This window comes from Haemaphysalis longicornis, unplaced genomic scaffold (assembly GCF_048455015.1).
Source record: "Haemaphysalis longicornis isolate Haplotype H1 unplaced genomic scaffold, Haemaphysalis longicornis Haplotype H1 scaffold_4, whole genome shotgun sequence".
In the NCBI taxonomy this organism is placed as follows: Eukaryota; Metazoa; Arthropoda; class Arachnida; order Ixodida; family Ixodidae; genus Haemaphysalis; species Haemaphysalis longicornis.
The window spans coordinates 35895426-35914160 of NW_027526361.1; the positions used below are offsets into that span (position 1 = coordinate 35895426).

Sequence of the window (18735 nt, forward strand, 5' to 3'; positions counted from 1 at the left end):
CCCAGCTCTTCGTCACCGACTCGAGGCACCGCTGGCGACATCTGCAAGTCGTCTCCGGAAGGAGTGGCACACGCGTAGCCATATCTCCAACTATCTATAATGGCTGATAGAGAATGCGGCGGCCGCGGTGACTTCTCCTAAGCAGGGTACCTTTCATCTTTTGGATTAGCGCTGGAGTTTTTTTTATTTTTTTTTACATGCGCGGTAGCGCTTGACGACAGCGCTTAAGATTTTTAATTTATTTTTTGATAAGGCCACTGCGCGATCCGGGGACTCAGCGGTCACCGTGACGCACGCACTCACAAGCGTTCGGCATTTTCTTGGTATTCTTTCCAGCAACGGCGAACTCACCGCCAGTAACAACAGCGCCGCTGTTGAAAAGCGAGGAGAAGAGCAATGCAAATACAAATAAAAAATAGCGAAAATTTGAAACCTGTGCAACCCCTGCTCTTGTATAGAAATGCAGAATTGCTGGAAGTAACTCATTCAATCGTTATAATCACCTAAATAGAGATATCTGGCAGAACAAAATTTTGAAAACGGCAAGAAATAACAAAACAAAAAACAAGAGACATCCCTGAGAGATAAACTGGCCAAATCAGAAATATGCATGTTTTACACCCCCCCCCCCCCCCCCAAAAAAAAAAAATAAAAAACACCTTGGAAATACGAGGAAAAAATGGCGAGAATGAACCGACCCTGCGCTGCACCTCGGTTCTGCGGGAATATACATAATTGGCGAAGTGAAGGTACTTCATTGCAATAATGGTATATATTTACGTCATTGGAGAAAAAAAAGACAGAAAACAAAAAAAAACAATTAAACAAACCATTGCAAACAGCCAAATCTGGCTGAGCAAGCGGAATAAAAATGCTACATATTAATACACAATCCTTTGAACGTCTGCAGATTTTTCTGTTGCAGACAAAGAGTCGCGGTCTTCTTTTGTGCACGACTGGTGGGCCTGCATTCGCCTGCAGTGCGCTGGATCAACGTTGTTCAGTTACAACAATTCTGAGCTCCTTTACCTCGGAAGCAGTTTTTATAGAATAACTGTAGTTTTACTAGGTCGAATTTTCGGCAGTTTTACTTAAACTTTACTGAAAAAGCTTTCTACCACTTGGTAGTCGGCGTCTTTTCTTTAAGACAACTTCATGGTTCTCCGGAAAGCAATGCAATAATAGTCGTAAGTTAAGGCGAACTACAGACATAAGCAATTCGGAGTAGGGAAATAACAAATTAACGCCACGTTAAAATCGGAGATTCTAAAAACTGACTGGGAGCCTTCGCCGGACGAAGGTTTCCCTCCTTCTGCATTGGTCTGCAACGTACCCATCGTAAGAGCTCGATATCATTCTGGACATTATGTGTATGAGGAAGAAGCTAGAGAAGGGTTAGTAGGACATCCAAAAATCCCTGGTCTGCTACATCACGCGAACACAAGGCTTCAAGGCTCAACTACTTACACAAGGATGGCCGCAAAATCAAAACAACACTTAGACCCAGAATAACGCCCCTTCCAACACCCCATGTATCAACCACATACGTTTGCGAGTTTGTGTTCTCTACCGCAAAACATGTAAGCAAAGCTGGACATCGATATATGCGGAAACGTTTAAAACAAAGAGCGCTCACTCAAAAAGAAAAGAAAAAAAAACTCGTTCGCATTTCCGCCCGTTGCATCAAGCCACCTCCGGGCCTCATATAAATTGAGGTCGGAAAAAGGCAACCTTCTATTTACACACACGTCAGCTAATACCGGGGCAGCTAAATTGGTCAGGCCTGATGGTCGGCTCCGTTTCCTTTTGTGTTTACACTCTAACCGCCACAGACGCCGCTCCGCATGCGTTACCAACTCGTCTCGGGGCTTCTAGCGCCAAGATGGAGCGACCAGCCGGGCATCCGTGGGGATAAAAGAAAAACTGTTGTGAGAAGGCGACCAGATAGGAGGCGAGGAAGTGGGGAGCTAAACGATGAAAACGAAGGGAGAGAAACGTTTTTCGCCCAAATAGCGTTCTGCAGCCGTTCGCACCCTCCTCTTCCTAGGGGAGGCTTCATTGCGGGGCTACGCGGGCCACTGGAAGTTACTAGCAAACAAACAACAACCACTACAAACAAGTAGCGAAAGATAAGCGACGGAGATAGCGCTCCGGGCCACACCACGGCCTCGCTCCTTAGCATATGCATGAGGATGCAAAATGCGCACGCTGGCCGCCGAGTGTAGCGGGAAGCGGCCACTCCCGGGTGGCCAGCGCTAGGCGGTACCCGGGTTCGGGCCCGGGACTTGAGCCCAACAATGGATGCAGAGTGGCGGCCGCTTTCCGCATCCTGAATGCCGCCCGCGCGCTCGGGCGGGAAGACCGAGGAGGGAGGGAGGGGACGCCCTAAGTGGTCGTCCTCCGAGCTCTGTCATAGTGGCCGAGCACTCTTCACCTCATTCAGCGCGCCACCGACGCCGCCACCGCCGACGTACTATTGTGTACCGGAGAAGCAGCGGCCGCAGAAGGGCCGCTCGCGCGTAATGATTTCGAGCTTTGCGCAAACCAGATGATGAGAGAGGATTCCGACAAAAGCCGCGAGAAAAACGCTGCCTAGATTGCGCCGAGTTTCGAAACGTGCGAGCTGAGCTCGAGCGGTTGATAGTTTCTCTCTCTCTCTCTCTCTCTCTCTCTCTCTCTCTCTCTCTCTCTCTCTCTCTCTCTCTCTCTCTCTCTCTCTCTCTCTCTCTCTCTCTCTCTCTCTCTCTCTCTCTCTCTCTCTCTCTCTCTCTCTCTCTCACTCATTTTCTACTTATTACGTCGTTCATTCGCTGCTTTTATTACTACACCATCCAAGTGTTTCTTTTCTAGCGTTGCAGGGAAAAAGGGGATGCCGGTGGCAGACGGAAATTGGTCACGTGGGAGGAGGATGAAGTTACGGAGAGTGCTAACTCCGCTAACGACTGTGAATGTGTGAGAGACGTGTGCGCCAGAAACACGGCCACACTACGCCGGAAAACGGCCGCTAACTGCATTTCGCGCCTTCCATGTTACAACGCTCCGTGAACGTTGCACGGGTACACGCTATAGGGTGTGCGCCTTATTACTACCACCAGATTTACATCCACAAGCCTACAAAGCAGTTTATGTACTCGTCTCGAGAAACTGAGCACGCAACTTTATTACAGAAAAACATTTTCCTTTTCTCTTAATGAAGAAGCAAATAATAAGCGCAGCTTCACTAATAAGATACTTGTTTTAACACTTTTTTTACAGGGGCGTTTCTTGAACTAAGAATTGACACAGTAGTCGACTTCAGCTACCTTCCGCTAGATAAAATTGATGGGGACAGAGCCCCTCGTTTCTGTGCTTGGTATCTTGAACAGGTCAAAAAATGGCGCTAAAACTCACAAAAAAGCACTCGCACATCCCCAAACCTACGCTCGCCCAAAACCGACCCCGCTCTGTGTATGTGTACGTGTGAGGGAGCGGGCGGGCGGGCGTGCGCCTGCGCAAGCGCTTCGGTCTTCAGTACAAGTGGTACAGAGTACAAAGGAAAAAAATGAACGAAGCTACCACTAATGCGTAAGACTTGAAGGTAGCGATCCTCTACGCAACAGCAGCGTTTTTCTTCTTTTTCGCCTCATGGCGTTGTTTAAGTCTCGCTTCTGTACGAAGGACCACAGCTGGATGTTCGTCTTCCTCTATCGCACATGGTTCTGCGCCGCGCGTGGCCTCGTGGTATTTCTTTGTGGCGGGCGCTTATCGCTGCGGCGGCGGCCTCCTCGCCTTCCTCCGCCACGTCCCGCGCCCGGGTCTCACACAGGTCTCCTTTCCCTCCTCGCCTATCTCTCCCCGTTATCGGCCCGCTGCGCCATGCCGAGCGTTTGCGGAAGTGGGCGTGGTTTGACCTCTACCGCTCAAGGGCAAAACTGGTCACTCCGCGAATACTGCCCTAGGTAGCGTAGCATGCGCTACCAAAGTTTTTGAAAATAGTGGTTCTTCTAATGGATTCAGGAATTGTACAACCAGACGGGTTCCCTCCCATTTTATGAAGTTCGCATACGAATGTCTTCCAATATCTCTACCATGGATTCGTTTTGGGCTCATTCACATGAGCTTATTATTGAATTTATTTGAATGTGCATATCTGGATAAGCAGCATCAAAATGCTGGCCCAGTTCAAGTTTCGACATCAGAAGTTAATAATTCAGCCGCTAAGAACGCCGCTCTACTTGAACTTGCGCGGCCTTTATTACCTGCCTGATGCGGCTGATTCTACGAATGTAAAAACAACACAGATTTCTCATGATGAATGCCTCTCCTGATATCTACTAAAACGGTTTAACGCTGACGCTTGGGCGCACAGACTTCCCCGAATTTTTCGCGAACATTTTCGGTATATATATTTTTGTGCGTCAGCCGCAGTCATATAATGAAGAAATAAATAACCCGCTGATGTGAAGCGTCATGAAAATGGAAAGAAAGCGAGGGAGCTCAAGACTTTGCGAAAAGAAGAAAATGAAAGATTTGGAAAGAGAAGACCTGGATCACAGCTTTCGGCATTGAAGACGTCTTAAAACGAAAACAATAGTATTACGGACGCAGCTGATTCGGGGACCTTCGAAGAAAACGAAATCTTAACATTTTCGCTGCTCCTTTCCTGCGACAGCTTTCGCGCAGCCTTCTCCCCAGACTTGCCAACTTCGATTCCGCAATAGAGACAAACGAGTGAGGTCCCAGAGCGTCGAAGAATTCGGAGCCGTTATCTCCCGCTTTCTACGGCTTCTCACAGGGTGCCACTTTTTACGCCGACGACGAAGCAGTGTCTCCTATTTCTGTCAGAGACATAAATATATATATACAAGTGCTCCCGCACTTTGCCGCCCATCCGCTCAGCTTCCATTGCACTCCCCGGGCCGCATCTCACTTTAGAAGTGGGAAGCTGTGGTGATTAATGTATTTCGAGCCCGCATCGATCAGCCTTGAAACTCCATTTCCTGGGCAGCCGCCTCCCTTCCCGCCTCGTCACACGAGGATGCCCCCGGAGAAGCAAGAAGCCAAATTGTGATCGGTGGCTCTGGGCGCGGAGACGTCGAACATGCGTCCCGACGAGGCCTGAACGAGTCGCCGCTAATCTGTCCGTGTAGCTTCCCTGTTTCAATTTGAATTGGCGATTTCTCACTGTTTACGCGAGAGGCGGCCGAGGCGGCTGTTTTCTGAGAAGTTTTCTGAAAGTTTTCCCGGGCGCGTATTGGTGTGAGGCAAAACCTCTACGAGGCGTCGGGCTACGCGCTGACGCACAAATTCGCTAATCCTATTGCGACCACTGCTAAGACTGGTTTTACTCACGATGAGCTAAAACTAACGCGCACTACTGAAAGCAGAGAAGTGTGACATGAAGAAGTGCGATTCATTTAGCTGAAAAAAAAAAAACTTCATCAGGCGCAAAAAATGACTCAGGTTTAACACTCCCACACCTAGTATTCACGATCAAAAGAAAAGACTTTGCGCACAATGTTTCGTGAAAGTTTACCCTTGCTTAAGATTTCGCAGCCTGCCGTGCCTGGCAATATGTCCTGGATGATTGGATTAATCATTTCGCCTTCGCTGAAAGCCCGGAACAGGCCGGCGTGCCAGCGCGAAATCGATGGCTGCACCGAGAGGCCAAGCGCCAGCGAAGCAGCCGTCGTACCCCGCCTAGTCACGTCGTTCCCCCCTGCTAAAGCTCATGCACAGACGGCCAAGGCGGCGCTGAGCCATCAAGCGCAGGCGAAGCAGCCGTTTCACCCTCGCCGAGTCACTTGGTACCGCAGCTGCAAGGCTTCGAGCGAGGAGAGCGATAACAAAGAAAAGCGCAGCTTGCGCGCCAGCGGCTGAACGTCACTGGCGCTGTGATGAATGACCTCAAAGGGTGTAGCCTAGTAGAGCTTTCGCTCTAAAATAAAAGCGGACAGAAAGCACGGACTTAGAGATTGGTGAAATGCTAAAAAGAAGGCTTATGTATTGTTACCCTGGCTCCATTCACTTCACGCAGTTTTCAGTGCGAAAGCACGTTGTGAAAGCACATTCAATAGGAAAGCAACTTTCAATGTGTGCGCACGCACGCACGCACACGCACCCGAGGAAGCATGCAGGCTTACGCCGCCACTTTTGAGGCAGGACTCTTCTGCAGCGTGCTTCGTATTTCGGAGTGCTATGAGAGCTTCCTTTAATGCTAACTCGATACGTCAAGGCCAGGGAGCCCGACCGAATGGCGGCCTCATGCGCCGAAAAATTTCCCGTGGCCGGCCCGCGTGTCGTGACCTCGGTCAGACGTGCAGTCGACGAGGCGCAACAACAAACATCGCCCTCAGCTACAGGACGCAACCGATAAAACGAGAAGCAACGCGGCCCCGAAGTTTCGGGCCGGGCTCGCTCGATTGTTTCATATGTCGGGTGCAGTTGCCTGGTTACGATTGAGACGCGGCTGCGACAAAGAGGAATAAAAGGGCCGCCGCAAAAAAATAGCTGACAAACACGCACAGTTCTCGGGGGCAACAAAGAAGGGCCCCATTTTGAACTTACTGCGTCATTCTCCTCTTTCGCGTCCCGTTCGTTCTGTGGATTCTGTTTCTTCTGATTCGGCCTCAAAGGGACTCGGAGGGTCAACAGGGTGATTGCAGTTATTCGTGCGCCTTGCTCTCGCATCGGTTCCCTACGTTGCTGACATTCTGTCAAGTCCGTTGTTTGCCGCGGCTTTCGTGCAGCCAGGCGGCGAACTCGAACTGCGCGGCCCCCCGGGCTCGCTTCTGTGCCCGCGGTTATTTTCCGTTTCCGTGAACTCCTCATTGCCTGCGAAACCGCGGGTTCGTGCGGGGCGCAATGCCTCCATCGGCCGGCGGCTTTTTGTGGCAAGGTCGACTGTAGCGGGTTTATCCCCCGCCTCTTTCCCCTGCCGATTGTCAATAAGGCAATTTTTTTCGTAGCGGATATGTGCTCTGGATTGCATTTGTGTGCCCCATATTTATCGGCTCATTGTTGTTTTGCTCGAACATACTCCCTAGAAAAATTCAAAACGACCAAAAGGCAGCACCTGAAGTCGGATAATTGGCGTTCTTGTAAAGGCGCACGTTATAATAGCAGACACGGAAGTGCCAAAACGTCTAAAATCAAGGACAAAAAACACAACAATTGCCGTAACAGGATTCCAAAGCCAGGTCACTTAAGTACATGCACAAAGAAATTAATTTCCGCTGCGTTTGAAAGAACAACGCCTCATGAGCCGTCATCAGGACATTTGGTACTTAAAGTGAAAAGATCTTGCTCTACATGGGCATTGGAAGATCCCGAGGGGGGACCGAATGTCCTGACCCGCCTTAATTTTTTAATTTTATGCCCTCAAGAAGATGATCCCTCAGATCGTAGAAAAAGACTAGTTGATGATTTTTTCTCTTTATTGTATTTTTGGTCTTCCCCAATTGCAGTTAATAAAAAATCATAACCATCATAATCATTATCAGTAAGAGAAGGTGACCGCTCCCTGCCCTCCCTCAGAAAAAAAATCCGGACCCGCCCCTGTACATGGGCACGCTACGTTTCCGATTATACGAATAAAACGATCGCGGTATGAAAGCTTGCTTTATAACCCAAGATATACCCAAGCGCGCAAACCGCTGTCACCATCCAATACATTTTTCCTCAGCAAGCATGACAGGGACTACAGTGTTTGGGCGGACCACAACGCTAAATACGAAAATAAAGCAGCAGAAGCAATTTCGCCTTCATAACTAGCTGCGACCGTGAACGGACAGAATGAAAAAAGCAAAATGCGGGAGCTCATGGTCCCAATTTCAACTTGGGCAGGCAAATTCACAAGCGTAATGGTAAATGACGGTCCATGACAACAGAGCAGCGCGAACAGCTAGTATCATTACCTTTCACGATCTGAAGATATGAAATATATATTTCACAAAATGCACGCAACAGTAACGATTCGAGCTCCAAAATTCGGTAAGGCGAATGAAGAGTCAGACTTAACGTACGATTCTTGTGAATCTGCACGAACGGATACACAAACTTCAGAGGGAGACAGGGAACTGAACGAAGGGGTGCAGTCGGCGAGTCATCATGTAAAATACTATGTCAGGTGATGCTAAGGCGAGCTTACTTTGTTTGCTTGAGAAAGGTACGCACATAGGCGTATATAAGTCAATGCAACATTCACGCAACATAACTAAACGTCAACGTTTAGGTGAAGTTTGCAATAAAACAGCAGGAGTGAACTTTTCAGGTGTGTCAAACACCCGGACAACAGCAATCACATGCCTCAAGGCACACACCGTAACTGCAGTAGCAGGGTGTGTAGAACACTGATACGTTTAATACGCCAAGGCCTCGAAAATGAGCTACTGCTTCCATGACACGCAACTCGCCCATCCGAACCGTTTCGCCATCCTGATACGCGAATCCGTGAACATCTGCGATACCTTCTCAAACGAATATGGGCACTCACAATTTGCGCTTCAAAACAGCCGGCGTATTGACAGCTGCAGAAAGCCGGCCAGTTATGTACACCAAGTACTACGGCACTATACCACGGTGCTTCCTGTTGCCTCCATCACAGCGCTCAGCGGTAGTAAAGTGCAATCGCTTTGTTGCGACGACGTTACCGACACTAATTCCAACACAAAACGCTGCGAGCCAGAAACATCATTCGGTGAGAGTGCGCGCAACAGCCCCTCAATGAGTCATGACTAGAGACCGGAACTTTAGGCACGAAAAATTAGGGTTTTAGGCGCCAATAATAGGCACTGAAAAGCGCCATTTAGGCATTTATAGGCACAAATATTGTTCTTTAGGCACATATAGGCTGAATCCGTAGCTACTTGAGCAGCGTATTTTGCTACAAATTTATGACTTGCAATAAAAACTGCGGACAAGTATTGTAGTGCGGGAAAGTAAATTTATTTTATTCGTGAAAAAAAGTCGCACAAGAGTTGCTATTTTAACAGATTTAAGTGAAATGCAGGGTGATTCGACAACAAAAGAAAAGCTTAAAAGCAATGGCAAGCCACACCCATCGAGATTATTTGCCACTTGAAGTTGTACCTCATTTCGGTCGATAATTGTGTGCGAAAAAAACAAGTCAACTTTTACTGAAGTTGGAGGAGCGTGCTTGTTCTTAGGAACGCTTCATGACCTGATTCCATCTATATAATTATGTTTGGTGCTCAGAACCTTCGGCAGATCTTTTAGCACAGGAAATTCCGAAATTTTATGTCAGACAGAATGGCAAATTGTCAAACGGGAATGGCTCTATCAGGAACTGGTCCTTTGGGGATTGTGGCGGGTTAGTCCTGGGCCTTCGAAATCAGCTCAGCATTCTTAGTCAGAGTGGCGCCCAAGCTCTCAGCTTCAGAAATGCTTTTTGGTAACAGTGTGAAATAAGCGCACAAATGTGCCAAGTCATGTTCAAGTGTACCGTGGTGTGATGCATTTGTCGTCTGCAATATTTGCACCCGCGAGTGCATTTGTTGTAGCTTTCCGCCCTTAGCCGAGTTTTTAAGTTGTAGCAATGGGCTGTGTTGGAAGAGAGACAATCGGTTACTGCTGCTTGAAGACACAACTAATACACAACTGCAAACCGAATAAAGATCTCAACTGCAGGTATTTATTCGTCGACAGAGCAGAACGACCTGCTGAGCTCTTCACAGCACCGTTGAATCCCATAAATTCCTCGGTGCCGTGGTTTTTGCTGCGTTAGCGATAGATGGGGCACACAGACAAAAGTTCTCGCCGTTGATCCGCGGACGCAGCGCGTCTCAAGGACATAGACCAAAACAGTTCGTGTCGACAACGGTTACGTCGGTGAGGTTGTTTGTGTTTTGATTTTGTTTAAACACTCTTTCGTGGTTGTACAGTAGCAGCCAAAATATTTATCCGAGGGAACGTAAGGGCTAGCACCTCCTCTCATGGCTGACGTATCTATGCATCGCAGCCAACCGCAGCAGTAACAAAACTGTTAGTACAGGTAACTACACGACGAGGCCTGCCGGAAGTTTTCCTGAAAGCCACCCTGGTCAATTGTGCGGGTATTGTAGCCTGTGATTTAAGGCCATTCATTGTGGCTGCAAAAATGGCCGCACAATTCTAACGCGCACAGTTAAGTACCCCGTGTTGCATAAAACGCGGGCGCCGGCGGCTGCGTTGACTGTGAGCAAAAAGAATTTTGGCAAAAAATCTTGTAGCGGCACCTTGCGGCTCTTACGAAAACCCTAGAGATGGTAATGCGCTGTCCAAAAAAGGTAGCGTACGAGCAGGAGAGGAAAGTTCTCACTGCTCGCGGCTGCCTCTGGGAGGTACGATGGCGTCAGCTTTAGGATCTATAATACGCCGTAGTGAATGATAATGTGATGCGAATTGGGCCCGATAACGTTACCGCTTCCCCGGTCTAGTCACTAAGCTTTATTTAGTATCCTCAATTTTTTTAATGCAAAATACGCAATTATTGCTTGTTATCAGGGAAGACTCGTTATCAGCGAATCATGCCGATCAGGCAGGATCGGTATGATTCCCTCTTGAGAGGCAGTGCAGCCTAGGTTCAGCTCCAGAGGCTATTTAAATGGCAAAAGGACCAAATGGGAAATGGACGGCCTCTTATTCTCCATGATATCCGCGATGGACAGACAATGACGATGGGCACACATGCGAAAAAGGAGACAGCTTTACGCAACGAAGCTGCAACTTAGCTACGGGGGAGGGGTGGAGTGGGAGGGACTTTGTAAATGCCTGCAGATTAGGGAATCTTCAAGGCTTGCCGAAATCTCAACACTCGGTTGTTGTTTTTATTTTTGGCATCCATGGGTTAGAGCTCGTGCCTTAGAGGATATCAAGCTAGGGTGCACTTAGAAGGGCTCGCTACAGTTAAGGATGACCTTCACTGCCTTACACGACCTACAACAAGCATATCGACTCGATAAGAAGATTGTTAGGCAATGGCCGCCGACCTCACGACATGAAAGTTATCATCTATACATTGCCCTATTTTTCCCCGTAGGCTTGCATTTCTTACGTGTTTGAATGTGAAACCATTAGTTAGCTCATTAGGGAGGAAATGCGGTGTCATGGCCAAGGGATGAGCTACAAGATAGCCGGCGGACGGCAAACAAAATTGCCGATGGCCCAAAGAATAAAAAGCAGATTTAAATGCTCAGAGTGACGCGAAATTTCTCATGGGGGCTCCTGTAGTTAAAGCAATGTAATTGAGTTCAGAATAAAATTGTACAAATTATAATTAGGGGTACCACCACCTATCAACGACTCTACCCGACTAAACCTAAGCCTAGTGAACGTGTTGTTGCCTCCCTGTTGAAAACGTGGGGTAGAAACGTCTACTAAGGTCTTAGTGAGTAACGTGAGCATCCGAACTGGAAAGTTTGCAATTAAGTGAATAGAAAAATAAGCAAAATACGTCCCCGCTAAGCATGCTCTTTCCTTGGCAAAGCGCACGACAAGATTCAAAGGAAAGAAGGTGGTAATAAAAATGAGAGAACCCAAACGAGAAGTGGACCCTGATGCGTGCGAAAACACTGCAGGAGAACGAGTGCGTAAACGCCCGGGTAAGTTTTGTTTTAACTTTGGCTACTGACATCAACAAAGTTACCCCTATCTAAGTCGTTGCTTTAAGTACACTGTAAAAAAAAAAAGGTTGATTTCACGAAGACATCTGCTCGTAAAATGTAGCCGGGCCCATTTCCGCAATTTAGAAAATGGAGAGAATTGTAAGAACGGACACTCCGTAGTACAGAAAGACCGTAATAAAACTGGCAGTCCGTAGTTTTTGGAACATCGCGTCCGTCATTTGACGGACTCACCGTATTGCGATTACAACTTTACGTAAATGACAAAATGTAATGTCCATAATATAACGGACGTACCTTATAATTATTACGTCGTTCCTCGAATGACAAAAAGTGAGGTCCGTAATGTAACGTAATGTAAATGCAAAAGATTGAGCTCCGTAATTTAACAATCTTGTCATGTCAAATATCAAATGTATATATACATACCTCTTAACATATTGTGTAGGTACCTGCAACAATAGCGACGCCGTTTCGAGGAAGGCTGACATCACCTTGCCAGAAAACGAGCAGCCCACATCTCAAAGCCGGATAGATTAAGTAGTGCAGCGCTCAGCTGTTGAGCACGCCTCGGCAACTACCTCGGACGCTGCGGCCTATACATGACAAGGATCCGGATGGATGAAGTTCGATACCAACATAAGTAGTGTGTACTCTTCCCTCCAGACACAAGCGAAAAGAAAATTCTAGGGTTCTGACGAAGCGATATAGATATGCTGCAGTACCACCCAGGTGGAAACGACGGGAAGAGTGCATGGTTTCGTCCAGACGGAATTACGCCGGCTGATAAGACGCCGTCATCCGCCCTTCGGTGTAGCGCAGACGCATCGCCTTAGACTAAGGGGTTGTATCTTGCGACTTAATTCATAATGTTACTCGCCCTACACGGTATATGGAAGGCTCGCATGGCCCATCGCAGGTAGAATGATGTAGATGCGAGGCCGGGAGAGATTATTTTTGTGAGAATGCCCGTTACATAATCGAGGTATTGAGAGCCGAGCCTAGTCCACCCGACTGGGTGAGTACTGCATGTGCTGGAGAGTGTAGCGAGGCTGCCGCCCTTTTAAACCTGACACACTAGCAAAATATGTGCTAGTGCCGTTTCATGGGGTGTAATTTTGTTTATGTTTTGTATGTATGTATTCACCAAAACAAGTGTCTGCTTCCAAACCATGTAATCATACGTTCAAATCCCTTGCAGAGTGTTTTTTTTTTTTGTGGCCGAGGCTAGCGTTTTGTGATAGCAATACTTCGCGCCCGCCTTAGTATTCACGCGGTTACAGCCGTCGGTCTGGATTTTTAACCGACTTGCCGAACTGTTGCGGCTCACTGTACACTCAAGGCGGACGTAGTCAGTCAGCGAAAGCGGTTTCACCGGTTGGGTAGACTGTTCTCGGTGCATGTTGTAAAGCGGGCACGATAAAAAAAATTGCACGAAAGATTCAATCGAGATAAAATAATTTGAGATCGCGGCAGGCGCGCTTTCTGGTGGCGCAGCTGGATATTTGAAACGTCTTTCTCGCGAGCGCAGGAGAGGTACGTAGGGCCACAACAGAGCTGTTTGTTGCTTGCGTCGGTGTACACAACAAACTCCCATGTCACTGACGCTGGCCCGAAGTACCCGTAGCTAATCCGCCCGGAACTGTATTATATTTGTACATGCACATCGAACGTTCCTATCTTAAAAGGACCCCGCAACACTCTTTAAGCAGGGAAAGTGAACCTGTGCGACGTTTAGACTACACTGCCAGGATTAACTGAACCAAATATTACACATGCACGTGAAGCGGTGAGCGCGCAAATCGCTGTTAAAGACGCGGAAAAACCAACCATGCTCTCTTCAATTTTCCTCATTATGCCCTCCTGGCATGGCCTAAACGACGTCATTGGGGCCATAAGTGTCCTATTGGCTGTGGCTGGTCAACGTCGCGGCTTATTTCTCGCATTTCCTGTGACTATCCGCCATCGTCGGCTCTGTGTACCAACCTGTTCTATGCCTGAACCCGTACGCAGAGTTTTGACGTTCCTTTTGGTGTTTTGAGTGCGCGCGGAGTTTGAGTGACGAACTCAAAACTCCCCTTTCAACGAGACCGGTCGACAACAAACGTTTATTGCTGCAAAAACACCCTACCAGCCTGTCCGCGCGCTTGCGAGCAGACAGCGATGCCTGCTTTTTTGTGGCATCAGACCGTAAATAGACCGCGCCACGTGGCGGAGAAAGGCAGAAACTCCCCAGCCTATGATATATCGAATTCCGCAGAAGAGAACGTCGCGGGCCGTTTCCTCTCCGGGAGAGAGCGCGCAGCTTTCGTCGCGTCGTCCGCGGTCGAGTGTAGAGAGAAAATCATGCGCGATTTCTCATCGGGCGTAGTTTTGGTGAGAGTGAACGGATTTTAATAATTCTTGGGGAGGAGATTGCTGGGAGATTGCTGGGACTTTACACCAAAATACATTCCGAGTAGTCCATAGTAAGTGCTGCAGGGCCCCTTTAATAAAACAGACTTGTTTCCGTTTCACGTAAAACGAATCGTAGGCCTGTATCGTATAGAGCGGAGTAAATTCCTTTCAGCGTAAAATGAAGGGGGCATCCGTATTTTGAGGAATAGGGCGTATTTTTGTAAACCTACAGGTGTTATGACAGTTTTGTAAGAAACGGAACTTATCGGTTCTTTGTTTTAACGGTCGTTTAGTTCGGAATTTTTTCGTAAAATTACGGATTGTTTTTACAGTGTAGGTACCAAATACCTCAAAATGCACAGAAATCCCAACAAGTTACACCCTTAGGCAAAAAAGACTAAAATAGGGACTAAAATACAGGCGTTAGTCTTCGCGGGCGACCGTTCATCTTCAAGGGGAGTATCTGCGGCAGAGTACGCGCCGTGTGCATAAATGCGGACTAACTGTTCGTCCCCGCCGATCTATAAGGAGCAACGGGAAGACGAAACGCTTGCAGTTAGTCCCTTTGCTGCGTCTTTAATCCCCTAATGGCGTCGTCGTTGCCCTTTCGCGCATATGTCTGCGAACAGTTTTATATTTCCAAAACACAAGCCATTGCAGTCACTGGGTGCTTTAGATGGCGCCACGGGAGAAACTATTGATGTTAGTTATAAGAAAATCGCCTAGGGTTAGTAGAGCGGCGGGTAATGGCAAGGAGCGGCGAAGCGCGATTGACATACGCTTCTCGGCGAGGTTATGTTGATACGCTGTGTTGCATACGATTCGTGCGAGGTAATAACGGCCAATAAAAGCTTTCAAGCCCCTTAACAGTAACGCAAAAATTAGTGACAATAGCAAAAGTGGATTCCTGAGCGTAATGAATATGTGTATGTTTAACAGACGAGAAAAAACGCATGTTGCTGATGACAACTGCAAAACAAAAATGCTCGCTACAGGTAAGCGTCTCGAAGTTATCTTTTACACTCGGTACATAATTGCCTTGGGCACCAAAGCTATGACAATGCTGCAACTGCTGTAAAACCCGCTGGCATTTCCCAGTCGCAATCGTCTAGCGACGCGAATTTGAAGAATTCAGGCTAAGCAACACCGAATTCGCTTTCGCCGATGCAGGAAAATATGGCATGTTTCGTTATTCTGACACTCACACAGACGACACCTTTGACATACGTTACATAGAGCACTTAACATATGTATCGAACACTAAGAAAGCACTTAGCTTGCGCTAATTTGTGCGGGAACAAATGAGTCGTCCGATCGCCCAGCTACCTATCTCAACTAGGCGACGACGAGTTGATAGTTATTTACGAGAAAAACTATGGTTGTGAGACTCTACTTCGAATCGAACTGAGCAATAGTCCCTAAACCTAGCAAAGCGTTAAGCGCAAGGCGCAAAACGCGGTCACGTTCGCTTGCACAGATAGAAATTCGGGCACCAGTTGCAATGGATCTGTTGCGTTATGTACACAACTACACGCTGTACACTTGAATATTATCTACCGCAGTTACCACTCGGTGGCGTGGTCCAGCGGATAGCGCGTCGGGTTCCTTTTGTATATTTCTGATCGTGCCGGGTTTGATCCCTGCCGGTGCCGAAGGTTTTTTTTTCTTCTGCACTCTACGCACTTCGTCCTTGGGGAGTATCGGAATGGACCATCCGGTGAGGGACTAACCGTTCGTCCTCTCGCAGTTAATCCCCAAAGGGACTAATTATTGTGGCAGCGGCCGTTAGTCCCCGAAAGGACGAACTTTTAGTCCTTTTTGCCTAAGATTGTAGTTGCGCCAAGGGGCATCTTGTCATGTTGTCTATGACAACATGACAACACTGTCCACTGCCATGCCTACTGCCCACTCCCCACAGCCATGTTGTCCTACCTTGACGTGTACAACATGGCAGCAGAGTCTTCTCCTGCCATGATATTTATTCACGAGCCCTTCGGGGTATCTGTTTCGGTTTCGAGTGAACAATCGTCAAAATGATCTACTATGGTACTCCCTCTCGCACTGCACTTGCCTATGACGTTCAGGTTGATGACGGTGTTGATGGAGCGTCCTCGGCGGAAGTCGACCCGGCAGCGGTACTCTCCGGCGTCCGTCTCCTCGACAGGATCAATCTGCAGGAAGGCCGGCTGGTTGGCCATGTTGAAGTGAGCCCGCTGCTCCAACCCGGGCCCCGAGGACTGGCGCGCCTGGTCCACGTGCGCCCGCCTGGAGTCGAGCGTGAAGATAGGCGCCAGGCTCTCGTCCTTGTACCACAGCACCAGTGTGACCGAGTCGTCCGGAGATGGGGGGCTGATGTCGCACGGCAGGGCGACCTTGCCCCGCGCCACGGCCGTGTACACGATAGAAGCTGCGGGTGGACAAATAGGAACGTGTAAGCAGCTGCGAAGGCACTGGGCCTACGTACAGTCATCCACACGCCTGTCTATGGTACAGCTGTCTAAATCAGTCGACCACGTGCGGGAATCGTCGATCGCTACCCACACAACAAATGTGGCCAGTGCACTTAGGTTTCAGAGCTCGTGCACAAGTTGTCGACAGCGTATCTTACACCAAGGTGGCTGCTGGCCTGAAGTGCAAGAAGTGCGCTGGCAAACGTGTGTCGAAGCTTTAAAAAACCGCTCCATTGATCATACCCGCTAGTAAATTCACGTGTAATCCAGTGGTCATCATTTCCAACTTTCAAACATAATAAAACGTGAATGTTTTAAGAAAAGTTTATTGTGCTCATCACGGCTTCCATTACTGAGGAAAGGACACCCACTTCTGTTTTTCTTTTTCATTTGTTTTTACTCGGCCCCAGTAATCTTTTCACTCACTCACTCACTCACTCACTCACTCACTCACTCACTCACTCACTCACTCACTCACTCACTCACTCACTCACTCACTCACTCACTCACTCACTCACTCACTCACTCACTCACTCACTCACTCACTCACTCACTCACTCACTCACTCACTCACTCACTCACTCACTCACTCACTCACTCACTCACTCACTCACTCACTCACTCACTCACTCACTCACTCACTCACTCACTCACTCACTCACTCACTCACTCACTCACTCACTCACTCACTCGATAATGCAATTCCTTCAACTCTTCCTGAATTAGTGGCGATCGTAGATCTCCTGGTGTCCTGGGAACAGTAACCGGGCCTTATCAAATCCCTACAGGGTGTTGGTTTAAGTGTCTATGCGCGGCAGCAACCCCCTCGCGACGTCCTGACAGAATATTCCTACCGACTTGAGCCCCGTCAGCTTGGAGTTATTTACGAAACCGTGCCCTATGAAGTGCGCTACGATGGCTAATTATGACTTAGCTTCTGATTTCATGCTCTCAGGATGCTCAGCGTGCGACCCTAATGCAAGCATCCCCGAAAAAAGCCTGTCCCCGCTTGCGCACGCGCCTAGCGAGATTGCCCCATCGCCCCACAATCTCGCGTTAATGCCGCCCTCGAGGCTGTTTTGGCTAAGCCGGGACAACGCAGAACAAATCCCGGTGTTGTGCAAGTTCCCGGACGGGAATTTGGAGCTTATATTGACGGGTAGGACTACGGAGATACAACTCCTACTCAATCGGCTAATAAGGGACGGGATTAGATGATCACCTACGTCAGAGCCTACGTCAGCACATGTGTCGTCTTCACTGTCGGTGTATTTTGTGTAGTTTGCGGCGGTCATGAGGAGTGATCTCCAACTCACTCATTTCGCTACCCTATTACAAAAACGGGATCATATGACCTCGTTTTTCCTTCAGCCGGAGTGGCGAACGAAACCTCGTTGTTTTTTTTTTCTTTTCTTTAAGCCAGATATTAGTTTCCGGCTGATTTTCGAAGACGAAAGCGGCTTCGAATGCTTGAATATTGGTGTATAAAACAACAAGTTCTCTGTGGTTTTCTTTCCTTTTTTATTTTCGATACGTAGACAACCCGTATCGCGTATTTTACGGGCGCGTATTTGCGACATGAATGCAACCTGCCAATCTTGCCGTGCGCATATTTACAGAGGCCTCCCGCAGATGTCTCTAACAATACCTTCGAATCCTGCATTGCGCAACTTTAATGCATAGCTGATTGATTGATTGATTGATTGATTGACTGATTGACTGATTGATTGATTGATTGATTGATTGATTGATTGATTGATTGATTGATTGATTGATTGATTGATTGATTGATTGATTGATTGATTGTAAGGTTTAACGCGCCGACGCAACGCTGGCGATGAGGCGCGCCGTAGTGGAGGGCTCCGGATTAATTTTGACCACCTGGGGATCTTGAACGTGCGCTGCAATCTCGTACACACGGGCTTTTTTGATTTTCACCTCCATAAGAAAAGCGACCGCCGCGGCCGGGAATCGAACCCGCGTCCTCGTGCTTAGCAGTACTACGCCTTAGCCACTGAGCCACTATGGCGTGATTTAATGCATAGCATTTTTTTGCCGAGTATTCCCACAACCAGAACCATGTACTGCTCTGCATTTCGACAAAAATGCAGGTTTGGAGGAGGTAACAACTTAATCCTTATAATAGCGTAAATGGAGATAATTGGTCAGGACAGAATTAGCAAAAACAAAAAAATAAGAAACAGCGAAAAATAAAATTTTCACAAAAATGATCTGACGAAATCAAAAATACGCATATTATACACCTCCCCAAAAACCCTAAGACTAAA

At 48.0% G+C, this 18735-nt stretch overlaps 1 protein-coding gene across 4 annotated transcripts in view; it reads right to left on the bottom strand.

The window, feature by feature from the left end:
* The window catches only part of LOC144178500 (neural cell adhesion molecule 2-like), a 389343-nt gene that overhangs the window by 85532 nt on the left and 285076 nt on the right, over positions 1 to 18735 (bottom strand). For all 4 annotated transcript variants that reach the window (XM_077706411.1, XM_077706410.1, XM_077706409.1 and 1 more), the window contains one exon: positions 16069 to 16404. In XM_077706411.1, the coding sequence (XP_077562537.1) occupies positions 16069 to 16404 (336 nt within the window). The remainder of the gene's footprint in view (positions 1 to 16068; positions 16405 to 18735) is intronic.